Source organism: Notechis scutatus, chromosome 2 (assembly GCF_049901735.1).
Source record: "Notechis scutatus isolate UNSWTSFEM ecotype Mainland chromosome 2, rNotScu1.2, whole genome shotgun sequence".
NCBI lineage: Eukaryota > Metazoa > Chordata > Lepidosauria > Squamata > Elapidae > Notechis > Notechis scutatus.
Window position 1 is genome coordinate 81033511 of NC_142010.1, and position 23158 is coordinate 81056668.

Genomic DNA, 23158 nt, shown 5'->3' on the forward strand with positions numbered 1-23158 from the left:
ATTTTTCTATTTCAGATCTGACTGGATGAAAACAAAAATCTATTTAAATTAATGTCCAAAATATAAACTACAAATACACCTAAAAGCTGTGCTTGCAAATAAATATACATACAACTATGGATAATAGTTGATTAGAAAAAAAAATAGATTAGAATCATTTTGAACTAGTTGACCCTCAGCATGAAAAGCTGTGCAAGTTACTTTTCTACTTCAAATGTTAATAAAAATGTGACAGTGCCCATTTCTAATGGGGAGGGAATAAATGGACATAAACTGAAAGTAGAAGTCCAGAAACTTACATTATAGGATTCCCCCATTTATAAAATGAAAATAGTGGTCTCCTCATAAAAACTTGACTGAGTCATTGATTGACTGACTGATTAATTGATCACATTTCTCTCACAATGTTTCTGAGGCAACTCAAGCTGGCACACAGGAAGACAACAATCCTGAGGGCAGTTTTGGCTGAAATGGGGGTAAGCCTGAAAACATCAGCCAGTTCCATGGTGGTATGAAAACTTGAATCTTCATTTCCTTGGTCTATAGCGAATGTATCAGGGAAAAAGACATTAATATACATTGTTATTATTATTATTATTATTATTATTATTATTATTATTATTATTATTATTATTATTATTATTATTATTATTCTACACAAAAATGACAGTATACACAGCAGACGAGATAACCATGCTGGGTTTCGTATCACAAATCACTACTCAAACACTTCCCAAGTATTTAGGACTGTGTGATGTATCAGCGGATTATGCGAGCAGCTCCCAGTAAGGTGGCCTTCTGCAGCTGACCAATGGTGATTTTGTCAGTGCCAATTGTTTTTAAGTGCTTGTCTAGGTCTTTAGGCACAGCACCCGGTGTGCCGAGTACCACTGGAACCACCTGCACTGGTTTATGCCAGAGTCTCTGCAGTTCGATTCTCAAGTTCTGATATCTGGTGACTTTTTCAAGTTGTTTCTTGTCGATTCTGCTGTCACCAGGTATGGCAATGTTGACGATCCACACTTTTTTCTTCTCCACAATCATGATATCCGGGGTATTGTGTTCCAAAACTTTGTCAGTCTGCATTCGGAAGTCCCACAGTAGTTTTGCATGCTCATTTTCGACCACTTTTTCACGCTTATGATCCCACCCATCATCATCATCATCATTATTGTCGTTGTTGTTGTTGTTGTAAAATTATATTTGCATTATTTCTTTAAAAGACAAAACCTTAATTACAAATTAGAGGGATTAGAAAACCTTAAGTCTTTTATAATACATGCATTTTATAACACCTAAAGTGTTAAAACACTTTCATATTCTACTTCTCTACTGATGGTTCTGCCAGGATCTTTTCCACCAAGAAAAAGAAGCCTATTAAACAAAGTCAAGATGTGTTCAAAGGCTATATATTAAAGACAGCATGGACAAAGGAAGCTGGGAGCAGGAGGAAATGTAAGGAAGAATCTGGAGGAAAGCCCACTTGACTGGAATCCTGTAAGGAAACAACAACGGTAATTGGCCTCAATTTCAGAATATTAAATGTAGGAAGATTTACTACTGGGCACTTCTGAAAAAGCTTGCCAAGACTTGCCCAAGCAGACTCTGAGAATCGGACATGATTGAACTGAAGGTGGGGAGGATAGGATGTAACACCCATCTTGTGCAGACCTAAGAAAAAAAGTACTCAAAAGTCCTTTGAGTCAAGCTTCTGAACACATCCATACTGTATTCTGACAATAATATGAAAGTGGTTTCCCTTTACTTCTTCCAAAATGCTTGTGTTAGATTTTGTTTTAATTTTCCAGTGTAGCCTATAAAGGTTGGCTTAATGGTGCCATCATTTCAAATGATACAGCATTTCAGAGCAAAGGACTTTGATTAAGGAAGGGTCACTCTGCTAGAATTTACACCCTTAGTGCATTTGTTCAAGGTAGGTTTGCATTCCACCTAACTGAACACATCATTCACAGGTGTAATCTACATCTGTGTAACTGTATTTACAATGGTATCCTTCATTTCATTTTGATTATTCCAGAACTCCCCCATCACAGATAGTAGCATCCAGCTGTCCTTATCTAACCTCAAAAAAATAACACAAAAAAACAAACAAAATCTAATTAGTACTCAATGAGGCACCTAGGAATCCAATCTAGGAAATTGAAAAAAATCAGAAAGTAATAGCAAATTGCTTGTGTTGTTGTCAAACCAAATCAAACTAAATCCTACAAAACTTTTGATGGTTTTAAAAGGGCTGTTAAAAACTGAACTTTTCCTGACAGCATTTTAGTGATGCTTTTCTATGCCATCTCCTACTTTTTCTCTAACTTTGTTATTTTTTTGGTTACATTCTATAGGTGGTGGTTAATTTTATTATATGATTGCTTATCATTCCAAGCCACTAAGCATTGCAAGACAAAAAAATCCAACAACTAAATAAATTATAAAAGAAATGTTGACTGAATCACTAGGAATCAGGTGTGCTGTTTCTTTTATTCCCTAACTTTAAAAAAAAATACTGAGACACTTCACCATGCAAAAGAAATACTTTCATAAAATAATTGCGTTATTGCCTACATTTAATCAAGCAAAGTCATATTGCCTGCTTTCCAAATAGATGTAGAACTTGGCAGTGAGTGAAACTACAGTATTACTATCCCAAACTAACTTGGACAAAACGCTTTTTAACCTCTTACGTTGACTTACAACAACTTAAAACCGATTACTTCGCCATGTTTCAATCCCAAGCACCTCTGACTTGATAACGCGAAAACACACCACCGACCCATATATGCAGACCGCAAAATAAAGAAAGTGGATGGAATCCCAAAAGAGGATAAATCCACATCATTATTATTTTTTTCTCCATAGGCAAGGAGAGTAGCTAGAAAAGAAGGCGCGCTTGTTTGTTTTATTCTAGAGTTTTGAACTCTGCAAAAAGTAAGCTCTATAGTCTCAACCGAAAATAAAGCCGCGGTAATGTATTTTTCTTTTTTTCCGTGCAAAATGAAGAGCCCTCCCGGTTATTCTTGAAAGTTTGTTAAAGGCAAGTCAAGGGAAATTTCTGGCCAAACTTTTTTTTTGGGGGGGGGGGGTGTTTAAAGCGCACCACATTTCAGAGCCGCTAATTAGAAATCCCCCCTCACAGACACACACACACACACACCGCATCTAACGCGGCAGGTAGAAGAGAATGACAGGAACTCGATGCCCCCTTTGACACTATTATGATCGCGATTATTTATTCCTCATTCTATTCAACGGGCAGGGGGTCGAGTTCCCCCAGCCGGCGACGTCGCTTTTGTTATTTCCTGATGCCTTCAGCCCCCATCACGTCGTGCTTCATTCACCGAGGCTCAGAAAAAAAAGCCCTGCCCTCCCCAAAAAAGAAGAACAATAAAATCAAACCAAAGACAAAAAAGGGGGGAGACCCGAAAAAAGCCAAGCGGGCGCCCTCGCCTCCACCCCCCAATGCCCGTTTGGCGCAAGGTTGAATGGCCGGCGGTTATGCTCTCTTCCGAGCGGGAGGGTCCGACTCGCCAGGGCTCCTTTGGGGGGGGGGGGCTTGTGCCTCCGGCCCAAAGGCTAATCACTTTGTTCCTCCCTGGCCTACCCCCCTGCTTCCCCTTTTAATAGACTAATGAAGCTCAAAGGAGGAGACTTAGCCTAGTGATAGCTCACGTGGCTCGCCGGCCGTGCGCGCTCGCCATTGGGTCGCCGTAATTATAGGCACACTCCCGGGAGAGAACGGAATCCTCGGCACATAAATTATGCAAACGAAGGAAAGTGCAGCACGGGGCAGACCTGATGCCTTGATTCATTCATGCCGCCAGAGCTCGCTTGGGGGGAGGGGGGGAGGGGGGGAGGAGGAGGGGGGGTCGCGCAAAAAAGAAGGAGAGGAGAGGGGGGGGCGGCGAAGGGCGAGATCTATTGTTTTACAAGGGTATATAAGATATCTGAGGCCAGTCGTGTGCCAAATTCGCTGCTCGCGCGACCTGATAGCGGCAGAGAGATTCCCTCCGACAAACGGGAGGGCTGTCGCGTGTCCTCTCCTTTCGCTTTCAGCAGAAATCCGGGTTTCCAAATTAACGTTTGGAACTTGGGCGGGCAGGCGGGCGAGCCAGCCGGCCGGCGTGCGTCGTATGCGTGGACCGCCGCCCTGAGAGCGCTTGAAGTGAGTATGAAGCAAAAAAAAAAAAAAGCGCAGACGGAGCTGTTATTGCTGGCCGGCTTCTGAGATAAATTAGGGCGCTTAGATAGGAGGGGCTGCAATTCGGTTGTCTTACGCACTAAAAAAAAATACTCTTGGATTTCCACTCGTTCTTGAGAGGGGACGACCCCAGCGCAAAAGAAAAAAAAAAACCCTCTTGTTTGATTCTAAGTTTAAATTCCGGACTTCGTTTTTGGAAAGTTTGTTCAACTTCCGCCCAGTTTGTTTGCCTTGGAAACTTATTTTAAGGACTATTCACCCTTTCTCTTGAAAAGTGTTTCCCCCTTTCCACTGTACCTCATTTTTCAGTTCCTTCCATTTTTCACCTTTGGCTAAAATCTTCCTTCTTCACCAACCTGGTAGCTTCCAAATCTCTGGATGTGGGTGATGGGCCTTCTGGATGTGGGTGATGGGAGCTGTATCATCACATTTTCTGAGTATGCAGCCTTAACTCACCCCACCTTCTTCTTCTCACAGGATGTCCTCTGCTTTGGAGACCAGCTACTCTGACCTTGACAACAGCAGTGACGTGTCCTTTTGTATCACGGATGATGAAGGGAGCCTTGGGGGCCTACAGATCCCTTCCCTGGCCTTTCCCAAACACCTTGCCTCCCCAGAGCCTGGCTCCCAGAGGTGCGAAGAAGAGAAAGAGCGGGGGAAGAGGCGTAGGGGCCGTACCAAGGTCAAGAACGAAGCTGTCCTTCACACCATCAAAAAGACCAGGCGGGTCAAAGCCAACGACAGGGAACGGAATCGAATGCACAATCTCAACGCAGCCCTGGATGAGCTCCGGAGTGTCCTGCCCACCTTTCCAGATGACACTAAGTTGACTAAGATTGAGACCCTGCGCTTTGCCTACAACTACATCTGGGCCCTTTCGGAAACTCTGCGGCTGGCGGATCAGTGCCTTCAGAAAACCCCCAAAGAGATGGTGCTGCCCAGTTTCTTGGGCTCCAGTGATCCACCCAGCCCTGGCAGTGATGCTGGATCCTGGATTTCCACAGCATCTCCTGCCACCTCTTCTCTCTCTGCCTGCACTTCAAGCCCCAGCAGCCCAGCCACCTCTGAAGACTATTGTTATGGGTCTGGTGATGGTCTCTTCACCTTCCGCAGCCTGCCCAAAGACTTGCTGCAGAATACTGCTTGTTTTGTGCAATATCATTAGAAGGCGGAAGGCAACTTGTGACCAAGAGTACTCGCCTCCCACAAGCAAAATTTCCCAAGCAGCCAGTGCTTATTCTGGGGACTTGATCCAGCTGGGTTTTTTTTCTAGATATAACAAGCAGGCTGGTGGAATTTTACCTTGATTTCTCAAATATCAAAGCCCTGTATTTTTCCATTCTAAAAGTCAAGGGTGAACAACACTGGGAGGGTGTGCATCTATTGTACATCAAGATAGGGAGGCTGTGATAAAGCAGTGTTTAGGCTGGCCTATAACCTAGCCTTTTGAACAAACCTTTCCCCACTGCTATAAAAGCAGGCTTTAGCCCAGAGCATAGCTTTATTTCTCTCCCTCCTCTCTTTTTAAAGATTTTCTTCTACCACTTTTCCTTTTGCACTTTTCTACATTTCACAAATCCCACTTTGTTTCTTTCCTTTTCAGTCCTGAGCTCTTGGGGGCATCCATGTGATTTAGGGAAGAAGAAGAAGAAAACGGGGAGGGGGGCGCGCGCGAAGGACAGATTTGCTGCTACAGACAAGGTGAAAAGTCAATTTTACAATTTGTAGCACTCTAATGAAGAAAAATGAGCATGAAAATTTGGTTTGAACGCCCTGACAATGCAATGAAAGGGCTTAGAGAAGGTGGATTCAGCTGGGTGCATGGACCTCCTGCTAGTGACTTAGCGTGCCAAATGCCCAATAGACTCCTAAAGCTCGGGATGCAGTTTTGCCTCTCCCAGGCAGAGCTCTGAACCCCCAAGATGATCATCAGTCCTGAAAGAAGGCAAACCAGAAACTCAAGTTATCTGTTGTGGCTCTTGACTTTCACTACTGTCTTGTACTTGAGTAGAACCAGAGATGGGGCATTCACCCACCGGCTCCAATGTTGGTTTAATTTATTCAAAAACTTTCATTCCTAGGGAAATTGTATTTTTGTAAATAAAGAGCTTTATTCTTATGATATACATTATCTTAAAATCAGATGCTGTACTTTTTAAAAAAAAAAAAGGTTGGATGTAAATAAACATCTTTAACATTTGTAACTTCTGTGCCTCTTCATTATTATTTTCTTTCTCTCCCCACCCACAGCTTCTACGTTTTTTATTTATTTATTTTGATTTGTCAATTACAAGATAATAGGTATAAGTATTATATATTACGTTCCTAAAATGTGTTTCTGTTTAGAAAAAAAGAGGAGATGCATTCTATTAATGAACTGGGAAATTGCACAGTGGCCTAAAAGCAAGATAAAAATTAAAAAGCACTTACCTGTAAATCAGTCTTAACTTTACAGAATTCTCCTGCATCACCTAAACTTTAAACCCGAGTAGAGGCCATTAATGCTCACAAGAAAGCAAATTAAAAGTGTTAGCCTCAGTTTAGCTCTCAGCATGAGACTACCTGTGGGGATGCACACTTTAAAAAGAGAAAGGGAGAGTTTCTTTTGGTGCAAGAAATATCAGCTGGCAACAGATTTTCAAAGAAAAAGGGATTAAAAGGATCAATAAAAACTGACAATTATGTAGAAAGAGGAAAGTGACAGGTGGATGCCTAGAGCATTGGGGCTTTATATTTTTGCCCTTTTAGAAGCAACACTAAAGCTTTCTTAAAGATTTCAAGCTTTTAATCCTTTCTACATTTTAAAAAATGGCTTGAGTCTGAATAGTTAAACAACAAACATCCCCATTTGACATGGCTTCCAAATGTTTGTTCTTTTTTTATTATTACAAAGTCTTGATGAAAGTGTTAAGAGAGGTATTCCTAGTTTTATCACATACACTCTTACATTTTAACAGCCAACATTGTATACTTCTGCAACATGCATCAAAAGTATTGAAACACTACACTACAACTCTAGGAAACATTAAAGTGAGAACTGCCAACCATTCACATTTAGGAATGATCCACGATATAAATATATGTCTTCTTAAGCCAAATCAGTTATGTCTGGGCCATAATAGCAAGGGGAATTGTTCACTGTGATCTTTTATTAGTTTTGTCTCATTCTTTAGGCCCTTGTCTCCTTTTGTACCTTCTTTTAGTCAAAATTTAGCTTGTGACTAAGTTATACATGGCAGAAGTATGTCATTGTATTTGCCCTTGCATATCAACTGGTAGAGCAGGAACAACTATAGGAATAGGTTTAATTCATGAGCTATCAAGGGATGGCATCTCCAAAGCATTTTGATGTAGACATAGTAGTAAACATTATTTAAGAAATAATAGCTCCTGGAAGCTCATTAAATCTGAATCAAAATTTACTTAGCTTGCCCTAGGGATGTCAATAGAAACAACTCCAAATTGGATTAATCTAAAATCAAACAATTACAGAATTCTTAAGTTCTATAGTGTTCTAGGTATGGTCACTAAAATAGAGAATCCCTATTTTCAAGGAAATTGCTGGTATTCCTTCTGTATTTCAACATGGACATTTTAGAAAATTCATTTTAGAAAAGTTCCAAACTTGTTGGAATAAGGATTGTGAAGCAGATCTAATCTTTCACTAGTTACAACTGCTGAGATTTCTGTTTTCTGATGTACGCAATGTGCATTACACATATACATTGGATTTCCCAGGAAAGGGGACTATAATAAATCAACATGCAAAGATTATGTAAAATATTCATATTTCAAAAGAGTGTGTAAGAATGTGCTAGTATGACCAGCCATATGTACTTACAGCATCTGGGACTACTTCCCTCACTGAAAAGTAATGAAAGTCCTATCATGCCCTTGCCCCAAGGAAGTCAGTCTTTTGTGCTGTACACAGACACACAATTTCTTCTTTGGGATAATTTGCTACTTGAAATCAGGCTAGATCTGCATTCCACCCCACCCCATCCCCACACCCCCCCAACAATCCTGTTGTGATTTAGGACTGCTGTCAAACCCTAATTTAAAAAAAAAAAGAGAGAGAGAGAGGGAATCTAATGTAAATCAGAAGCCCCAACCTGTTTTTTGTTTAGATGTCTTCATTTTGGGTGGCCTTTGTTTGTCTCTGAATACATTTGTGTTATTACTACTTTTTGTAGGTTTTTAAGGGGTCTGTGTGTTTTATTTTAATGTTTTTACTGTAGGAAAGGCATGCCAGCTAGTTAGAGTCTTTCTGGATTGCAGCAGCAGATAAGCCCAATAAATTAATAAAGTCAAGAAAAACAGTGTCTTTGAGCCCTGTTAACACACTTGCTCAGCACATACTTTCTGCTGTGCACGATTGGTTTTGCTTGGGAGATTGTTCACCCACTGAGCAGAAGCTCAATTGCTTTGCCTTTGTATGTATGTCACACTGTGGGTGAAAAGACTGTCAGGTTGTGATCTGAAGCCCAGCAGACAAAGAAAAGAATGGCTAGTCTTTGGGGAAAGATATAAGAATGGATTAACCCCCACATTGAAACCTGGAGAAATAAACTTATGGGCTTGAAAATTGTTTTCACTTTACCTCTTCTATGTTTTCTCCATTGGAATTGTCCTACTCGCTCTCCTTAATAGCCGACATAGGGTGTGCAAGAAGGATTTGCAGCTCCCATTATGCAGGAAGGTTCCTAAAAGGGAATCAGTCCAGCCTTTTGCTTTAGAGCTTATGTCATTTCTATAGTGGAGGATAAATCCTCTATTTGGACTCCAGCAAGAGGTCCTTCCAATCCTGCTGTAGGTGCACGTGTCTCGGATACAACACTGGTTTTCTTTTCCTTAAGCCCTTAGGAGACGCACCAGGAAACCCATCCCAAAGCCATACTCACATCCTGTTTCAAGAAGAGTGCATATGCTTTCTTAAGCATGCAGCTGGCAGCAACACTAAGGACATAACGCAACCACCGCCATGCTCTGGCTCAAAACAATGAGACTAAACTTGTAACTCTTCTCTCCCTAGGCACAAAAATTAATGAGCATTTCCCTCTGCCCAAAATTGACACAATCAACTTTATCATCCCATCTCTCTTGTGCAGAAAAGAAAGTGATGTCATCTGTGCAATTTAGAAAATTTACAACTAGAGTGAAAAGACTACTGTTACACTTTTCAGCTAGAGAGAAATCTTGAAAAATCAAAAACTGATAGCCTGACTTAACAGATAACAGACCATCAGAATTGGAAGGGACCTTGTAGGTCATCTAGTCCAACCCCCCTCCCAAGCAGGAGACCCTACACCATTTCTGACAAATGGCAGTCCAATCTCTTCTTGAAGGTCTCAAGTGATGGCGCTCCCACAACTTCCGAGGGCAAGCTGTTCCATTGGTTGATTGTTCTCACTGTCAGAAAGTTTCTCCTTGTTTCCAGGTTAAATCTCTCCTTGTTCAGTTTCCATCCATTATTCCTTGTCTGGCCTATGGGCGCTTTAGAAAATAGCTTGACCCTTCCTCTCTGTGGCAGCCCCTCAAATATTGGAACACTGCTATCATGTCTCCCCTGGTCCTTCTCTTCACTAGACTAGCCATGCCCAGTTCCTATAACCATTCTTCATATGTTTTAGCCTCTAGTCCCCTAATCATCCTGGTTGCTCTTCTTTGCACTTTTTCCAGAGTCTCAACATCTTTTTTATAATGTGGTGACCAAAACTGGATGCAGTACTCTAGGTGTGGTCTTACCAAGGCTGTATAGAGTGGCATTAGTACCTCACTTGATCTTGATTGTATCCCTCTGTTAAAGCAATTTAGGATTGCACTAGCTTTTTTGGCAGCTGCTGCACACTGCTGGCTCATATTTAGCTGATTGTCCACTAAGACTCAAAGATCCCTCACAGTTACAGCTATTGAGCCTGGTTTCACCCAGTCTATATGTGTACTTTTGGTTTTTCTTGCCTAAGTGTAGGACTTTACTTTTCTCTACATTGAATTTCATTTTGTTAGATACGGCCCAGTGTTCTAGTGTGTCAAGATCCATCTGGATCTTGAGCCTATCTTCTTTGGTGTTAGCTATTCCTGCCAGCTTAGTATCATCTGCAAATTTGATAAGTTCCCCTTCTATTCCCTTGTCTAAGTTGTTAATGAAGGTATTGAAGAGTACTGGGCCTAAGACAGAACCTTGTGGCATCCCACTGCTTACTTCCCTTCCCACTGCTTATTTAGACCCATTAAGGACTGCTTTCAGTCTTCTACTCCAATAACCAAGTAACACATCTGGAAGGAGAAAAAGGGCTGAAAACAGGGAACAAAATAACAACCTACCCCTCCTTTGATGGTTGGGAAGACTAAATACATATTTTGATGAACTGTTGGGTGGGGGGAATCTACTATCCTTCTCTAAGTCTCACAGTAAACCTATGGCCCAAAGAGATGGTGGGTTCTCTTCACTGGATATTCAACAAGGTGTCAAACAACCTCACACTGATGTATTTCTGCTCTGAACATAGTCTCAGCAATAGTCTAAAGGCTCCTTCCAATTCTATGATTTTAAAAAAAAAACTACCCATGCAATGACCCATCCCAGATTGTGTAGTTCTAGTTCATTTCTTATACAGAGGCCAGAGGCCAAGAAGTGAGGCTTCTTTCAAAGCAGATGCCTTGGAATATCCATAAATTTATTTGCTTTATATCTTTCATCACAGAGTTTTCTTGCTTAAGTGCCCTCCTGAATGAACCGTTGCAATGAGTTCTACATGTTCTTCAAGGCTGCCCTTGACTAACTGTCCATGATGCATTGGTGAAGGCAATTATGAGCATTTCTCGATACAGCCATTTTAAGCTTTTGCTATGGTGAGTTATACTTGCTCTCAGTAGACTTCTGGATGCTATTCAAGATACCAGTTATTACCTTAATAGCCCTTCTTAGCATGAACCAGGATAGTTGAAAGATTGCCTTTCCTCAGTAATTTCAACCCATCTTTTTATATCTGGCAGAAGGGGCATCCAGGTCCTGTTGATTAAATAATACATTTGACACGGTCCAAGAAGTCTTCATTTTCTGCTCCTGCACCTGCCCTCCAGAACATCTTATCACCTGAGATCAGGTTGGCCTCAGCCTTGCTGGCTTTCCAGAAATCAATGAAGATCTAGAGGTCTGCCAGGCATGAGGTTCGGTGGATTGATATTATGCTACCTATTTTTAAACTTTCAACTGCCAGTTCTTTTTCAAATGATATGTCTGAATGATATGTTTTAACAGTTTCAGAGTGTGCTTTTATTTGCCACTCAGAATAGTTGGCTAGAGGGACAGCCATAAAAATTTAAATATATTAATAAACAAATGCACATAGTGTTTATTCCCCCCATTTTTCCTCACGCAGTAACAACCCTGGGAGGTTGATTGGGATGAGAAGAAGTGACTGATTCAGTCACCCAATGAGCTTATGTGGCTGAGGATAGATTAAGATCTGGATCTCCCCAATCCTAGACCAACTAAACACATTGGCTGTTTTATTATTAGATTACTTATTAGAATAAAATAATGCATTCAACTACATTCATTACTTTAATAATAAACGTAAAATGTGAGGTTATATTTTCTGCAACTAAAGCTTGCTGTTTCACTTTCCTTATTAATATCTGTGCATTAGATCTTGAATTTTAATAATGAGAAGTTTCAGCAAGAGATTAATAACTGACAGCCTAATCCATTACAGCACTTAATCAAATTGGGATTTTTTTCCCCCTGGGAAGTGATATATGAACACACCCTTAATAATTACTATTTCTGAAATAGTATGCAAAAATCAGATGCAAAATCAACATTTTCAGAGGTAATTGAAAGTAAGATTTACAATGCTGCAGCACCGCACACATTGAATAGTTCATATACTGCACTGCAGTATAAAGGAACATCTGTGACAGACGCCAGCCTACAACTAGATCCCATTATTATCCACCAAATTCAATACTTCCTATCGTTTGCAGTTTCCCTGCTGCCAACTAAACTATTTGTTGAAGAACTAAAGCATCTTTATTGCTGGTGTTAAACCTTGAACAATGCTTGAATTTCAACAATTAGCAAGACCATCTCTGTGAGGGATCTTCTTGACTCATAATCTGCTGTAAACTTGATTTACTGTCGACTTTCTCTGAATGCCTCCCTTAGTACCTGTGAGCACATGAAAGATAATACTATAATTATAGATCTCAGTCGCTCTAATGACCCATTAAGATTGATTTGTATAGTGGTTGGGGATTATAAAGGTAGAAGCAGGTGAGAATTCAAAGTTTGGTATGAAGTCTTTTCTCACTGGTGGCATAGGACATGCAAAAGAAATCATTTGGGGGAATTAATAAAGCAAAGACAGCAATAACTATAAAGACCCAAAATAAAGCTGCTCTATTTTAACAGATCTCTCAAGGATTTCTGTGAACCAAATATCGGATGTATTTTCAGCTGGCATATGTGATTGCAATGTGGGAAATCCACCACTTACCACCCACTCGTAGTCCTGCAGTTCAATTTTCCTGGTTCCTAAAGGCTCTCTTTCACAAATTGAGGTACTGAAATTCAGCATTAAGGAACAGGAATTCACTGGTATGAAATGAGGGGTATGAAGGGTGGGGGGGAGAGATGTTTTACACAGAGATCCAAATCCAAGGACAGTCAAATGTGTTTACCCTTGTTTAGTTTTAAAGAATCTACTTTAACTAATCCTCTAAACCCTCGGTAAGAAAATAAGGTCAAAAATGTCACATGGTTATTTAGAAAATCTGCAGTGCCTTCTCCAGTGCTGCCAATCAACCATCTGCCATTAGCCTAGAGCAGAAGCAGGTTACATTGGACTAAACGGAGTTGGGCAACAAATGAATTGGAAAATCTTCCAGCCTTTTGGTTAGGAGAATCAAATCCCTTGGCCCAAGGTAGGCTTGAGTAAACATATGAGTTTTGATGGGAAGTAGTAGCCAAGAAGCCTTTTCTTCCTTTGATTTTTCCCTTTTGTTGAAAGCAGATGACATTTTGGTTCAGTACTTACATCTTGAGTGTATGTTGTGGATTGTCTGTCACAAAATGTCTATTAGGAGCCGTGGTGGCGCAGTGGTTAGAATGAAGTACTGCAGGCTACTTCTACTGACTGCTGACAGTTCGGGAGTTCAGTTCTCACCAGCCCAAGGTTGACTCAGCCTTCCATCCTTCTGAGGTTGATAAAATGAGGAACCAGATTGTTGGAGGCAATATGCTGACTCTGTAAACTGCTTAGAGAAGGTTGTAAAGCACTGTGAAGTAGTATATAAGTCTAAGGACTATTTCTATTATGGTAAGACATTCATTTAGTAAAAGGAAAACTGAAGATTTACTCTTTCTAGTTTCCTAAACTATTAATACTAAAAAAAATACATCCTACAGTTTCTTTCTTTTTTAATTTCTAAGCAAACATGTTGGCATAGAGGCATTACTGAAAGTAAAAAATACTGCTGTACACTGCCACTTTTCTTTAGAAACTGTCAGCTTGGCAGTTACTTTTAAAAAATCCCTGAAATAATATTTTACTTTAGGAAAGAGCATTAACAGATGGGAATATTAAACAAGAAAAGGCAATATAAGAATTGGACCAAAGATAATGTGCAAAGATAAAAAGTTATGGAAAGCTAGCATTAGGCTTTCTTAATTCTTAACACCTGCCTTTAACATCCTCCACTTATTACTTCATATTCTTTTTTGACACTTTCCAATACTTATCTCACAAAAGAAGATAAGGGGATAAGATATGTTTATGTACGGTCTTGAAAATGATGTGACATGTTTAGAATCATACAGTTTAGTAAAGGACTGGGAATGATTGGCTGGCTGGCTGGCTGGTAGGCTAATCAAATATGTATTTTGCTGATCTGTGACCAAGTAAAAATTGATTGACTGATTAACAAATATGGAATTAGTAAATGCAACAGAAAGAATGACTTAATTTACCTTGTAGCAATGAAAAGATCTGAACATCTCAATTACAGTGTGAAATATACAGTCATAAATTAGAATTAGAATTCTTTTTTATTGGCCAAGTGTGACACAAGCAATTTGTCTTGGTGAAAATGCTCTCAGTATACATAAAAGAAAAGATACTTTCGTCAAGAGTCAAGAATCATAAGCTACAACACTTAATAATAGTCATAGGGTACAAATAAGCAATCAAATCATACTAGGAAACAGTCAATATAAATCATAAGGATACAAGTGACAAAGTTACAGTCATACAGTCACAAGTGTAAGGGGATGGGTGATAAGGAGTGATGAGAAGATTGATAGTAATAGTAGTTCAGGCTTTGTAAATAGTTGGACAGTGTTGAAGAAATTATTGGTTAGCAGAGTGATGGCATTTGGGAAAAAAACTATCCTTGTGTCTAGTTGTTCTGGTGTGCTCTATAGCATCGTTTTGAGGGTAAGAGTTGAAACAGTTTATGTCCAGGATGTGAGAGGTCTGTAAATATTTTCATAGCTCTCTTTTTGACTCGTGCAGTACACAGGTCCTCGATAGAAGGCAGGTTGGTAGTAATTGTTTTTTCTGCAGTCCTAATTACTTTCTGAAGTTTGTGTCTGTCCTGTTGGGTTGCAGAACAAACCAGACAGTTATAGAGGTGCAGATGATAGACTCAATAATTCCTCTGTGGAACTGTATCAGCAGCTCCTTGGGCAGTTTGAGCTTTCTGAGTTGGCACAGAAAGAACATTCTTTGTTGTGCTTTTTTGATGACATTTTTGATGTTAGGTTTCCATTGTAATATGATAGAACCTAGGAATGTGAAGGTCTCTACTGTTGATACTATATTGTCTAGTATTGTAAGAGATGGTAGTATGGGAGGGTTTCTCCTAAAGTCTACCACCATTTCTACAGTTTTGAGTGTGTTCAGTTCCAAATTGTTCCAGTTACACCATGAGGCTAGTTGTACAACCTCCCGTCTGTATGCGGATTCATCGTTGTCTCAAATGAGACCAATCACTGTTGTATCATCTGCAAACTTCAGCATTTTAACAGATGGATCGTATGAAATGCAGTCATTGGTATATAGGAAGAAGTGGAGAAAGCACATAGCCTTGAGGGGGGAGGGCTGTGCTAATTGTACAGGTATCAAATGTGATTCTGCCTAGCTTCACCTGCTGCTTCCCATCTGTTAGGAATACAGACTCAGAGAAGGGTTATCTATGATGGGCAGGCTTAGAAGTGTCCAAATGGTCATCCTACCCTCTGTGGCACTTGGGCAGAAACTCCAAACCTTGGAAAAAGTCTACAACATCAGAGTGTATATTAAAAGGGGCTAGGTTTTGAATTATGATTCTGGGTGCTGCTTTTGTTAGTCTGCTCCCGTCGTCATCCTGTGGACATCATTGCGCAGTTTGCAGAAGAGGGATAAGACTGAATATAACTCTTTGGGAAAAGAAATTGGTGACCCACCCCAGTATTCTGCCAAGACAGGCACTCATAACTAAGCAATGTCTGTATGATAAGAGAAGTACCCCTGACCTGAAGTTGGAAAGTAAGCTACTGAGGGGAAAAAAGGTAAATTCTGGTATTTGTGTGTTGTTGTTACTGTACAGATATAACTGCATTATTAATTATAATATAGTAATAGTTGTATTAAAGCTGAAAAAAATGTTCAACTACTGATGTGATCAGAAGAAATGTTTTGTGCTGGAAAGATATGTGAAACATTGATACATGGAATGTCAGGGAAATTTGATGTTGTCAAAGCAGAACTGTCAACCCTGATATTCGGTGAATTGAATTTAGTAGAAAGGTGTAGGTTTACTTCAGATTTTCAACTGTGGACAAGAACATCCAAAAAGAAAAAAAAAAGATGTGGCCATTATTTTGAAATACTGTCAAAATGGCGATGGACTGAATCCATGATCATGCACCCCAAACCGGCTGGATTCGGGGCTAAGCCATCCCATAGAGGTGGTGAAGAGGGGGGAGACTGCTAGCAGGGTCGAGGAGAGCCGCATCTCTCCTCCTCAGCTAGCCATTACTCCCTTTCCTGAAGGTGGTTGCAGTGGTGGTCAGAAATGGCCACCTCAAAGAGGAACTCGACCGGAAAAGAATGTGCAGGAAGAAGATAAGAAGAGAAAGTTTTGGTTGACCGTGTTGAACTGAAAAAGCAACTATGTAAGGTACCCTTGAATTTGAACTATAAAAAATAACATTGTTCCCAAAGAAGACTTTGAAGCAGCGAAGGAGAGAGGGAAGGAAAAGGATTTGGCTTTTTTCCCCCTTTCCTTCCTTATACCGACAGCTAAGAGATTTAAGTAAGAAATTGACAAAAATCCACTTTGACATCAATAGGCATTTAAGCTGAAAATAAAATGTCAAAGGGATAATAAAGACTTTTGGATACTCAAAAACCTTTAAAAGCAGGAAAGGAGAAAAAAGGAAAGAATAAAAGGGCAGGATCTGGAAAAATGGAGGAGACTGCCTGGAACTAAAAGGAACTTATAGTGAAACCTTAACAAGATTCCTAAAAGATACATTCTAACTGAAACTTTGTAACAAAATAATAGAACCCCAGGAAGAGAAAGTGGAAAAAAGAAGCAAGAAGAAACATCTTTGGATTATTTGGATTATTTGGTGATTTTTGGATTGTTGGCTATTGGATTTAAATGACTAAAATCAATTGGGTGGTTGTTTAAAAGTGTTTAAAATGGCATCATTTTTAGAAGAACTGAAAATGGAACTTAAAAAACAGAAAGAAGATGCACAAGAAGGAAGAGGGTTCTTTTGGCTTCGTATTTCAATTTTTAGAAATGGAGATCTGGAATTATGGGAAACAACAAGAAACACTTGTAGAACAAGAAGGTCGGGACAAAGAAGAAGCCATCTTTAATGATCAAGTAACTTTATGTGAGGTAAAAAAAGGAAAGGGGAGAAAGAGAGTGAAAAGTTTAAGATTTGAAAAAAACAACCCCCAAAAAGAATAGTTTGAAAAATAATTATAATATTAGGAAGCAACAGAAGAGAGGATTACAGAAGAGAGAATTAGAAGTAGACAAGGGGGCAAAAAGGAGAGGGAGAAGAAGAGGGGGAAGAAGGAAAGGAAAAAGTTATAAAAGACAGAAACAAGATATAGAGATACAGGGAAAATGTATAAGGATTGAAAGTACAAGCCTATTTAGAGATAATGGGTGAAAATTTAATTGAAAAAGGGATTCTGCAAAGGTACATAAGATAGTATTGTATTAGAAATAGAAATAATTTTAGAAAATATGAAACAATGTATGATTAAAATGATGGATAAAATACTTATGGTAATGCAGTGGAATGTTTGTTAATAAATAAATGAAATAAAGAGAATGAGAGAATGAAATTAGGAAAGGATGGGAACATTTTAATTATTATATGATTCATAAAAATATGTGAAGAGAAATATGAAAAAAACCGAATTAATTATGGAAAGTTTATAAGCGTTCCCAAGGAAGTATGATATTCAATTGAAAAGAATTGTTTAAAACATTAAGATTCTAACCAATATTAATGATAGAATTGAATTGGAATGGAATGAGTGTTTTATTTACTATTTATATATATATATATATATGTTTTCTTAAGTTTTCGCGGGTACTTACATGTATGGTGTTCGGCTTGGTTCGGGTATTTTCCCACGTCATTGTAGTTCTTTTAAAGTTGTAGCAACGTTTCAGCAGAATCTCATCTGCCATCATCAGGCTTCTGTATTGTGTCCGTCTGTGAGTCAGACTTTTACAGTAGTTTCAGATTTGAATTTGGGGCAGCCTATTGCTGTGCCAGAATGGTTTTTTCTTCATCCTGATTGGTTGGGAGTCTTGGTCTGTGTTTATTGGTCTCGGAGTTTGCTGTGTTCTGCTTGATTGGTGTCTCTAATATCTTCTGTCTGTTTTTTGGCTCTTTTTGTATCTTGATTGGCTGGCAGCATTGTGTTGCTTTAATGGAGGCCTTTAGTGCAGCTTGGCTTCGGGTAAATGGACGGCTATCATTAGTTAGGAAGCTGGGTTTCATCTGGGTGCCTGGTTGGGGTGTGTTTGAGCTGGAGGTATCAGGGGGATCTGTTTGTGCCCAGGTGTTTGCCTGGCTTGTGGTGTGGAGATTTTTTTGTTTGTGAGTGCAGGCTTCCAAATGATTGACAGCCTGGTGGAATCATCTCTTCTGTTCATGCTTTCTGGTCTTTTTTCAATCTCTATGGCTTCTCTGATGATTCTGTGATTAGGGTTTTCTATAGTGGCCAGGGTTTTGGTGCCATTGAAGTTGATGCTATGACCTGTGGCTTCCATGTGTTGGACTAGTGAGGAAGTGTGTTATATTTATATATTTTATATATTTTATATATTTTATATTTTATCAATTTTATCTTTATCCTTAGCAACCCCAAAGATAAAATTGACCTGGAAAACCAAGGCATATACGAAGTCCCCTGTGCATCATGCCCGGCCACATACATTGGACAGACCAATAGAAGAATAAGCACCCGCCTGGATGAACACAAAAATGAAGTCAAAAATCTGGAACACACTTCCTCACTAGTCCAACACATGGAAGCCACAGGTCATAGCATCAACTTCAATGGCACCAAAACCCTGGCCACTATAGAAAACCCTAATCACAGAATCATCAGAGAAGCCATAGAGATTGAAAAAGACCAGAAAGCATGAACAGAAGAGATGATTCCACCAGGCTGTCAATCATTTGGAAGCCTGCACTCACAAACAAAAATCTCCACACCACAAGCCAGGCAAACACCTGGGCACAAACAGATCCCCCTGATACCTCCAGCTCAAACACATCCCAACCAGGCACCCAGATGAAACCCAGCTTCCTAACTAATGATAGCCGTCCATTTACCCGAAGCCAAGCTGCACTAAAGGCTCTCCATTAAAGCAACACAATGCTGCCAGCCAATCAAGATACAAAAAGAGCCAAAAACAGACAGAAGATATTAGAGACACCAATCAAGCAGAACACAGCAAACTCCGAGACCAATAAACACAGACCAAGACTCCCAACCAATCAGGATGAAGAAAAAACCATTCTGGCACAGCAATAGGCTGCCCCAAATTTAAATCTGAAACCACTGTAAAAGTCTGACTCACAGACGGACACAATACAGAAGCCTGATGATGGCAGATGAGATTCTGCTGAAACGTTGCTACAACTTTAAAAGAACAACTACAATGACGTGGGAAAATACCCGAACCAAGCCGAACACCATACATGTAAGCCATGAAAACTTAAGAAAACATATATATATATATATATATATATATATATATATATATATATATATATATATATATATATATATATATATATATATATAATATATATATATATATATATATATAGAAAATACCCGAACCAAGCCGAACACCATACATGTAAGCAGAATTCGACTGGAAGTTATGTACTATATTGAATGTTATAATTTTAAAGGCATAAATTGAAGTTTAAATAAGAGTTGAATTGATAAAATTAAAAGATATAAAGATGTCATACTCCAATTAGTAACTATAGGGGAAAATTTGTTTAATGAGAAAAGATAATATGAAATTGAAACAGGACAGAAAAAAGTATAAATGATTAGAAAGACATTGAAACTTAGAAAAAGATATATAATTGAATTTAGATATGAGATAATTAAAAATAAAGTTGAGAAAACCAAGGGAGGGGAAAAATTTAAAAAATTGAGAAAATGTTAAAATAGTAATAAGATATGGAATAGAACACAAAGATGAATATGAAATTGAGTTTGTGTCTGTATGGAGAAGTGATAACCCAGGAACATGCTATTCTCAAAAAAAGATGTTTTATTTGTATTATGTTTTTGTGAAAACCCCAAATAAAATTTATATTAAAAAAATAAATACTGTCAAAATGAATGTCCAGATACAATCCTAAAAATGACAACATGATCTCAATTTGAGTCCAGGCAACTCAATCTGTATTCAGTGATTCACTTGAATAGTTTTATGATGTTTGCCCTGTCAAACTAGCAACCCTAACCCTAACCCCAAAAAAGATAACAATACAACAGTATAAAGAATTGGAAGGGACCTTGGAGGTCTTCTAGTCCAATCCATTGCTTGAGCAAGAAACCCTATACCATTTCAGACAAATGATTGTCCAATCTATTCTTTACAAACCTCCAGTGTTGGAGCACTGATTAATTGTTGTAATTGCTCCTTAGTTCCTCCTTAGGAAATTGTTCCTCAGTTCTAGGTTGGTTCTCTCCTTGATTAGTTTCCAATCATTGCTTTTTGTCCTGCCTTCAGGTGCTTTGGGAGAATATCTTGACCACCTCTTCTTTGTGACAGAAGAGGCAGTCCCTTAGCTTTTGGAACACTACTATCATGTCACCCCTAGCTCTTTTATAAATTAAACTAGACATCCCCAATTCTTCATATGTTTTAGCTTCAAGTCATCTTTGTTGCTTTTTTCTGCACTCTTTCGAGAGTCTCAACATCTCTTCTGACCAACACTGGATAAAAGCTTCCAAGTGTGGTTTTACCAAGATATAAAGGTAGTCCCAGAGGTGGGATTCAACTGGCGTTACTACTGGTTTGGTGATTACGTTTTGCATGCGCATGTAAAATAACCTTAGGCTGTGCCACCCGGACAGCTGAAAAGTGCTGCGCACAGGTGCGCAGCATTAGAAAAGCCACTTTTTTCCTGCTTTTTCAACCTCAGCTGTGCCGTGCAAAGCAGCTGAGGTTGAAAAAGCAGGAAATAAAGGACAGTTAAGAGCCCGGGCGGGCGAGTGGGCCAAACAGCTACAAACACAGAACCGGTTTGGTGTCTGCTGCTCTTCAAAGCTACCGGCTCTATAGAACTGGGCAGAACTGGTAGCATCCCACACCTGGGTAGTCCTCACTTAACAACCAGTTGAAGTTAAATGCCCTTCCCCTGGTACTTACAATAGTTCGTAAGTTCCAATGGCACACCTGCAGTGACATAATTGTATTTTTGGCATTTGGCAACCAACTCATGTTTATCGCCATTTGCAGCATCCCAAGGTTACGTGATCACAATTTGGGCATTTTTTGACAGTTTCATGTGTTTACTTCCTGTTTCCAGCAACAAAACACCCATTGGATGAAGTGGATTTGTTTAATGACTGCTTCATTCACTTAACAACTGTGGCGTTCATTTAACAACCACTGCAAAATGATTGTAAAATTCAGTGTGGTGGTTACATGGTGACCGGCTTAATAACTATCATGACTTATGACCATAATTCTGGGTTCAAGTACAGGCAGTTCTCTACTTATAACTGAGCCCAGCATTTCTATTGTTAAGTGAGACATTTGTTAGGTGAATTTTGCCCCATTTTATGACCTTTCTAGCCTCAGTTGTTAAATGAATCACTGCAGTTGATAAGTTAACCTGGTTGCTGAGTGACTCTGGCTTCCCCATTGATTTTGGTTGTCAGAAGGTCACAAAAGAGGATCACATGACCTTAGGACACAGCAATGCAGGGGTGAGATTCTACCAGTTCACACCTATTTTCTAGAACTGGTTGTTAACATTCTAAGCAGTTCGGAAAACTGGTTGTTAGAAGAAATTATTGGCCTAACCCTGTAAGGAAGGCAGGAAGGAAACATTGAGTGAGGCAGGAAGGAAACATTGAGTGAGGACTTGCTGGTTGCAACAGAAACATTCTGGTGTTGCTTACAGAAACTGCCTCTCCATTAACCCTTATTATATTCTTGGCAGGACTAGACTTCCTGTCTCAGGAACGTCTCTGGAGTTTTTTCCCCTCCTTTGCTGGTACTTTGCTTGTGTGGAGTGACCATTCAAAGTTACAATGGCACTGAAAAAAGTGAGCTATGACCCTTTTTCACACTTATGACTGTTGCAGCATCTCCACAGTCATGAGAGCCCAGGCGAGGAGATACGTGCCTCGATGTGAGTGATATTGAGTTGGCCACGCCCAGCCAATAACATGATCACCAAGCCACGCCTACCAACTAAGCCACGCCCACAGAACCGGTTGTTAAAAAATTTGAATCCCACCCCTGCAGCAATGGTCATAAATATGAACCAGTTGCCGAACATCTGAATTTTTCCCCCCTGCTGTTGTCTTTATTATTTATGCTCCAAAAAGATACATCCCAAAATAGCATATGTAGAAAATTATTATTCACATATGCTCTCAAAAGAGAGAGTGTGCACATTAAAAACAGTCAAGCTCGCGTGAGCTAAGACAACACGTGAAGGAGAAAAGGAGGAATAAAGGAAGTTGCTCACAAGGTTCAAACCTTAACAAACATAAATGGGAACAGAAACCAGCTTCAATTTAACCGAAGTATTTGGAATGCTGACAGAACACGACGAACGTCAAACATGGTGAAACGTTCAAAGCTCATCCTCTCTGTGCAAATTCTGTGACTATGTTTAGAACTTCAAGCCTCTGGCCCTGTGCACCCAAAACATAGAACAGGGTGGAAAATCCATGGCTCTTCAGATGTTGTGGAACTATTATTCAGAACCATAGGCTCAAATTTACTATTCAGGAACCAAACAAGAACACAACTCAGGATGAAGATGAGAAGTTAACAGGGCTAAAGAGCTGGAACTAAGATACGCTTTGTGAGCTTCAAATGCTGTTAACTTCCCAGACCTACAAAAAGGTATGGCTTTCTGGATATTGTTGAACTTCCAGTATTCATCAGTTAGCATTGTTAAACACCAGGGATAAAAGGAGTTGTATTCCAAGGCCATCTGGAAGACTGTACCTCAACCACTCAAGATGGACCATAGAGTAAGCCATATTTGCTTCTAATCAAGCATCTGAATTTTGATCACATGATCATGTGGATGCTGGAAAGGTCATAACTGTGAAAAATGATCATAAGTCATTTTTAGTGACATTGCAACTTTGAACAGTCACTAAACAAACTGCTGTAAGTCGAGGACTACCTGTATAGTCG

General features: G+C 39.5%; 1 protein-coding gene across 1 annotated transcript; it reads left to right on the forward strand.

The window, feature by feature from the left end:
- Window positions 1-3981: 3981 nt before the first annotated feature.
- On the forward strand, window positions 3982-6325 carry NEUROG1 (neurogenin 1). Its single transcript, XM_026685439.2, has 2 exons — window positions 3982-4174; window positions 4688-6325. The coding sequence occupies exon 2, from the start codon at window positions 4689-4691 to the stop codon at window positions 5373-5375; it is 687 nt and encodes a 228-aa protein (XP_026541224.1). The 5' UTR covers window positions 3982-4174; window position 4688; the 3' UTR covers window positions 5376-6325.
- The last annotated feature ends 16833 nt before the right edge of the window (window positions 6326-23158 follow it).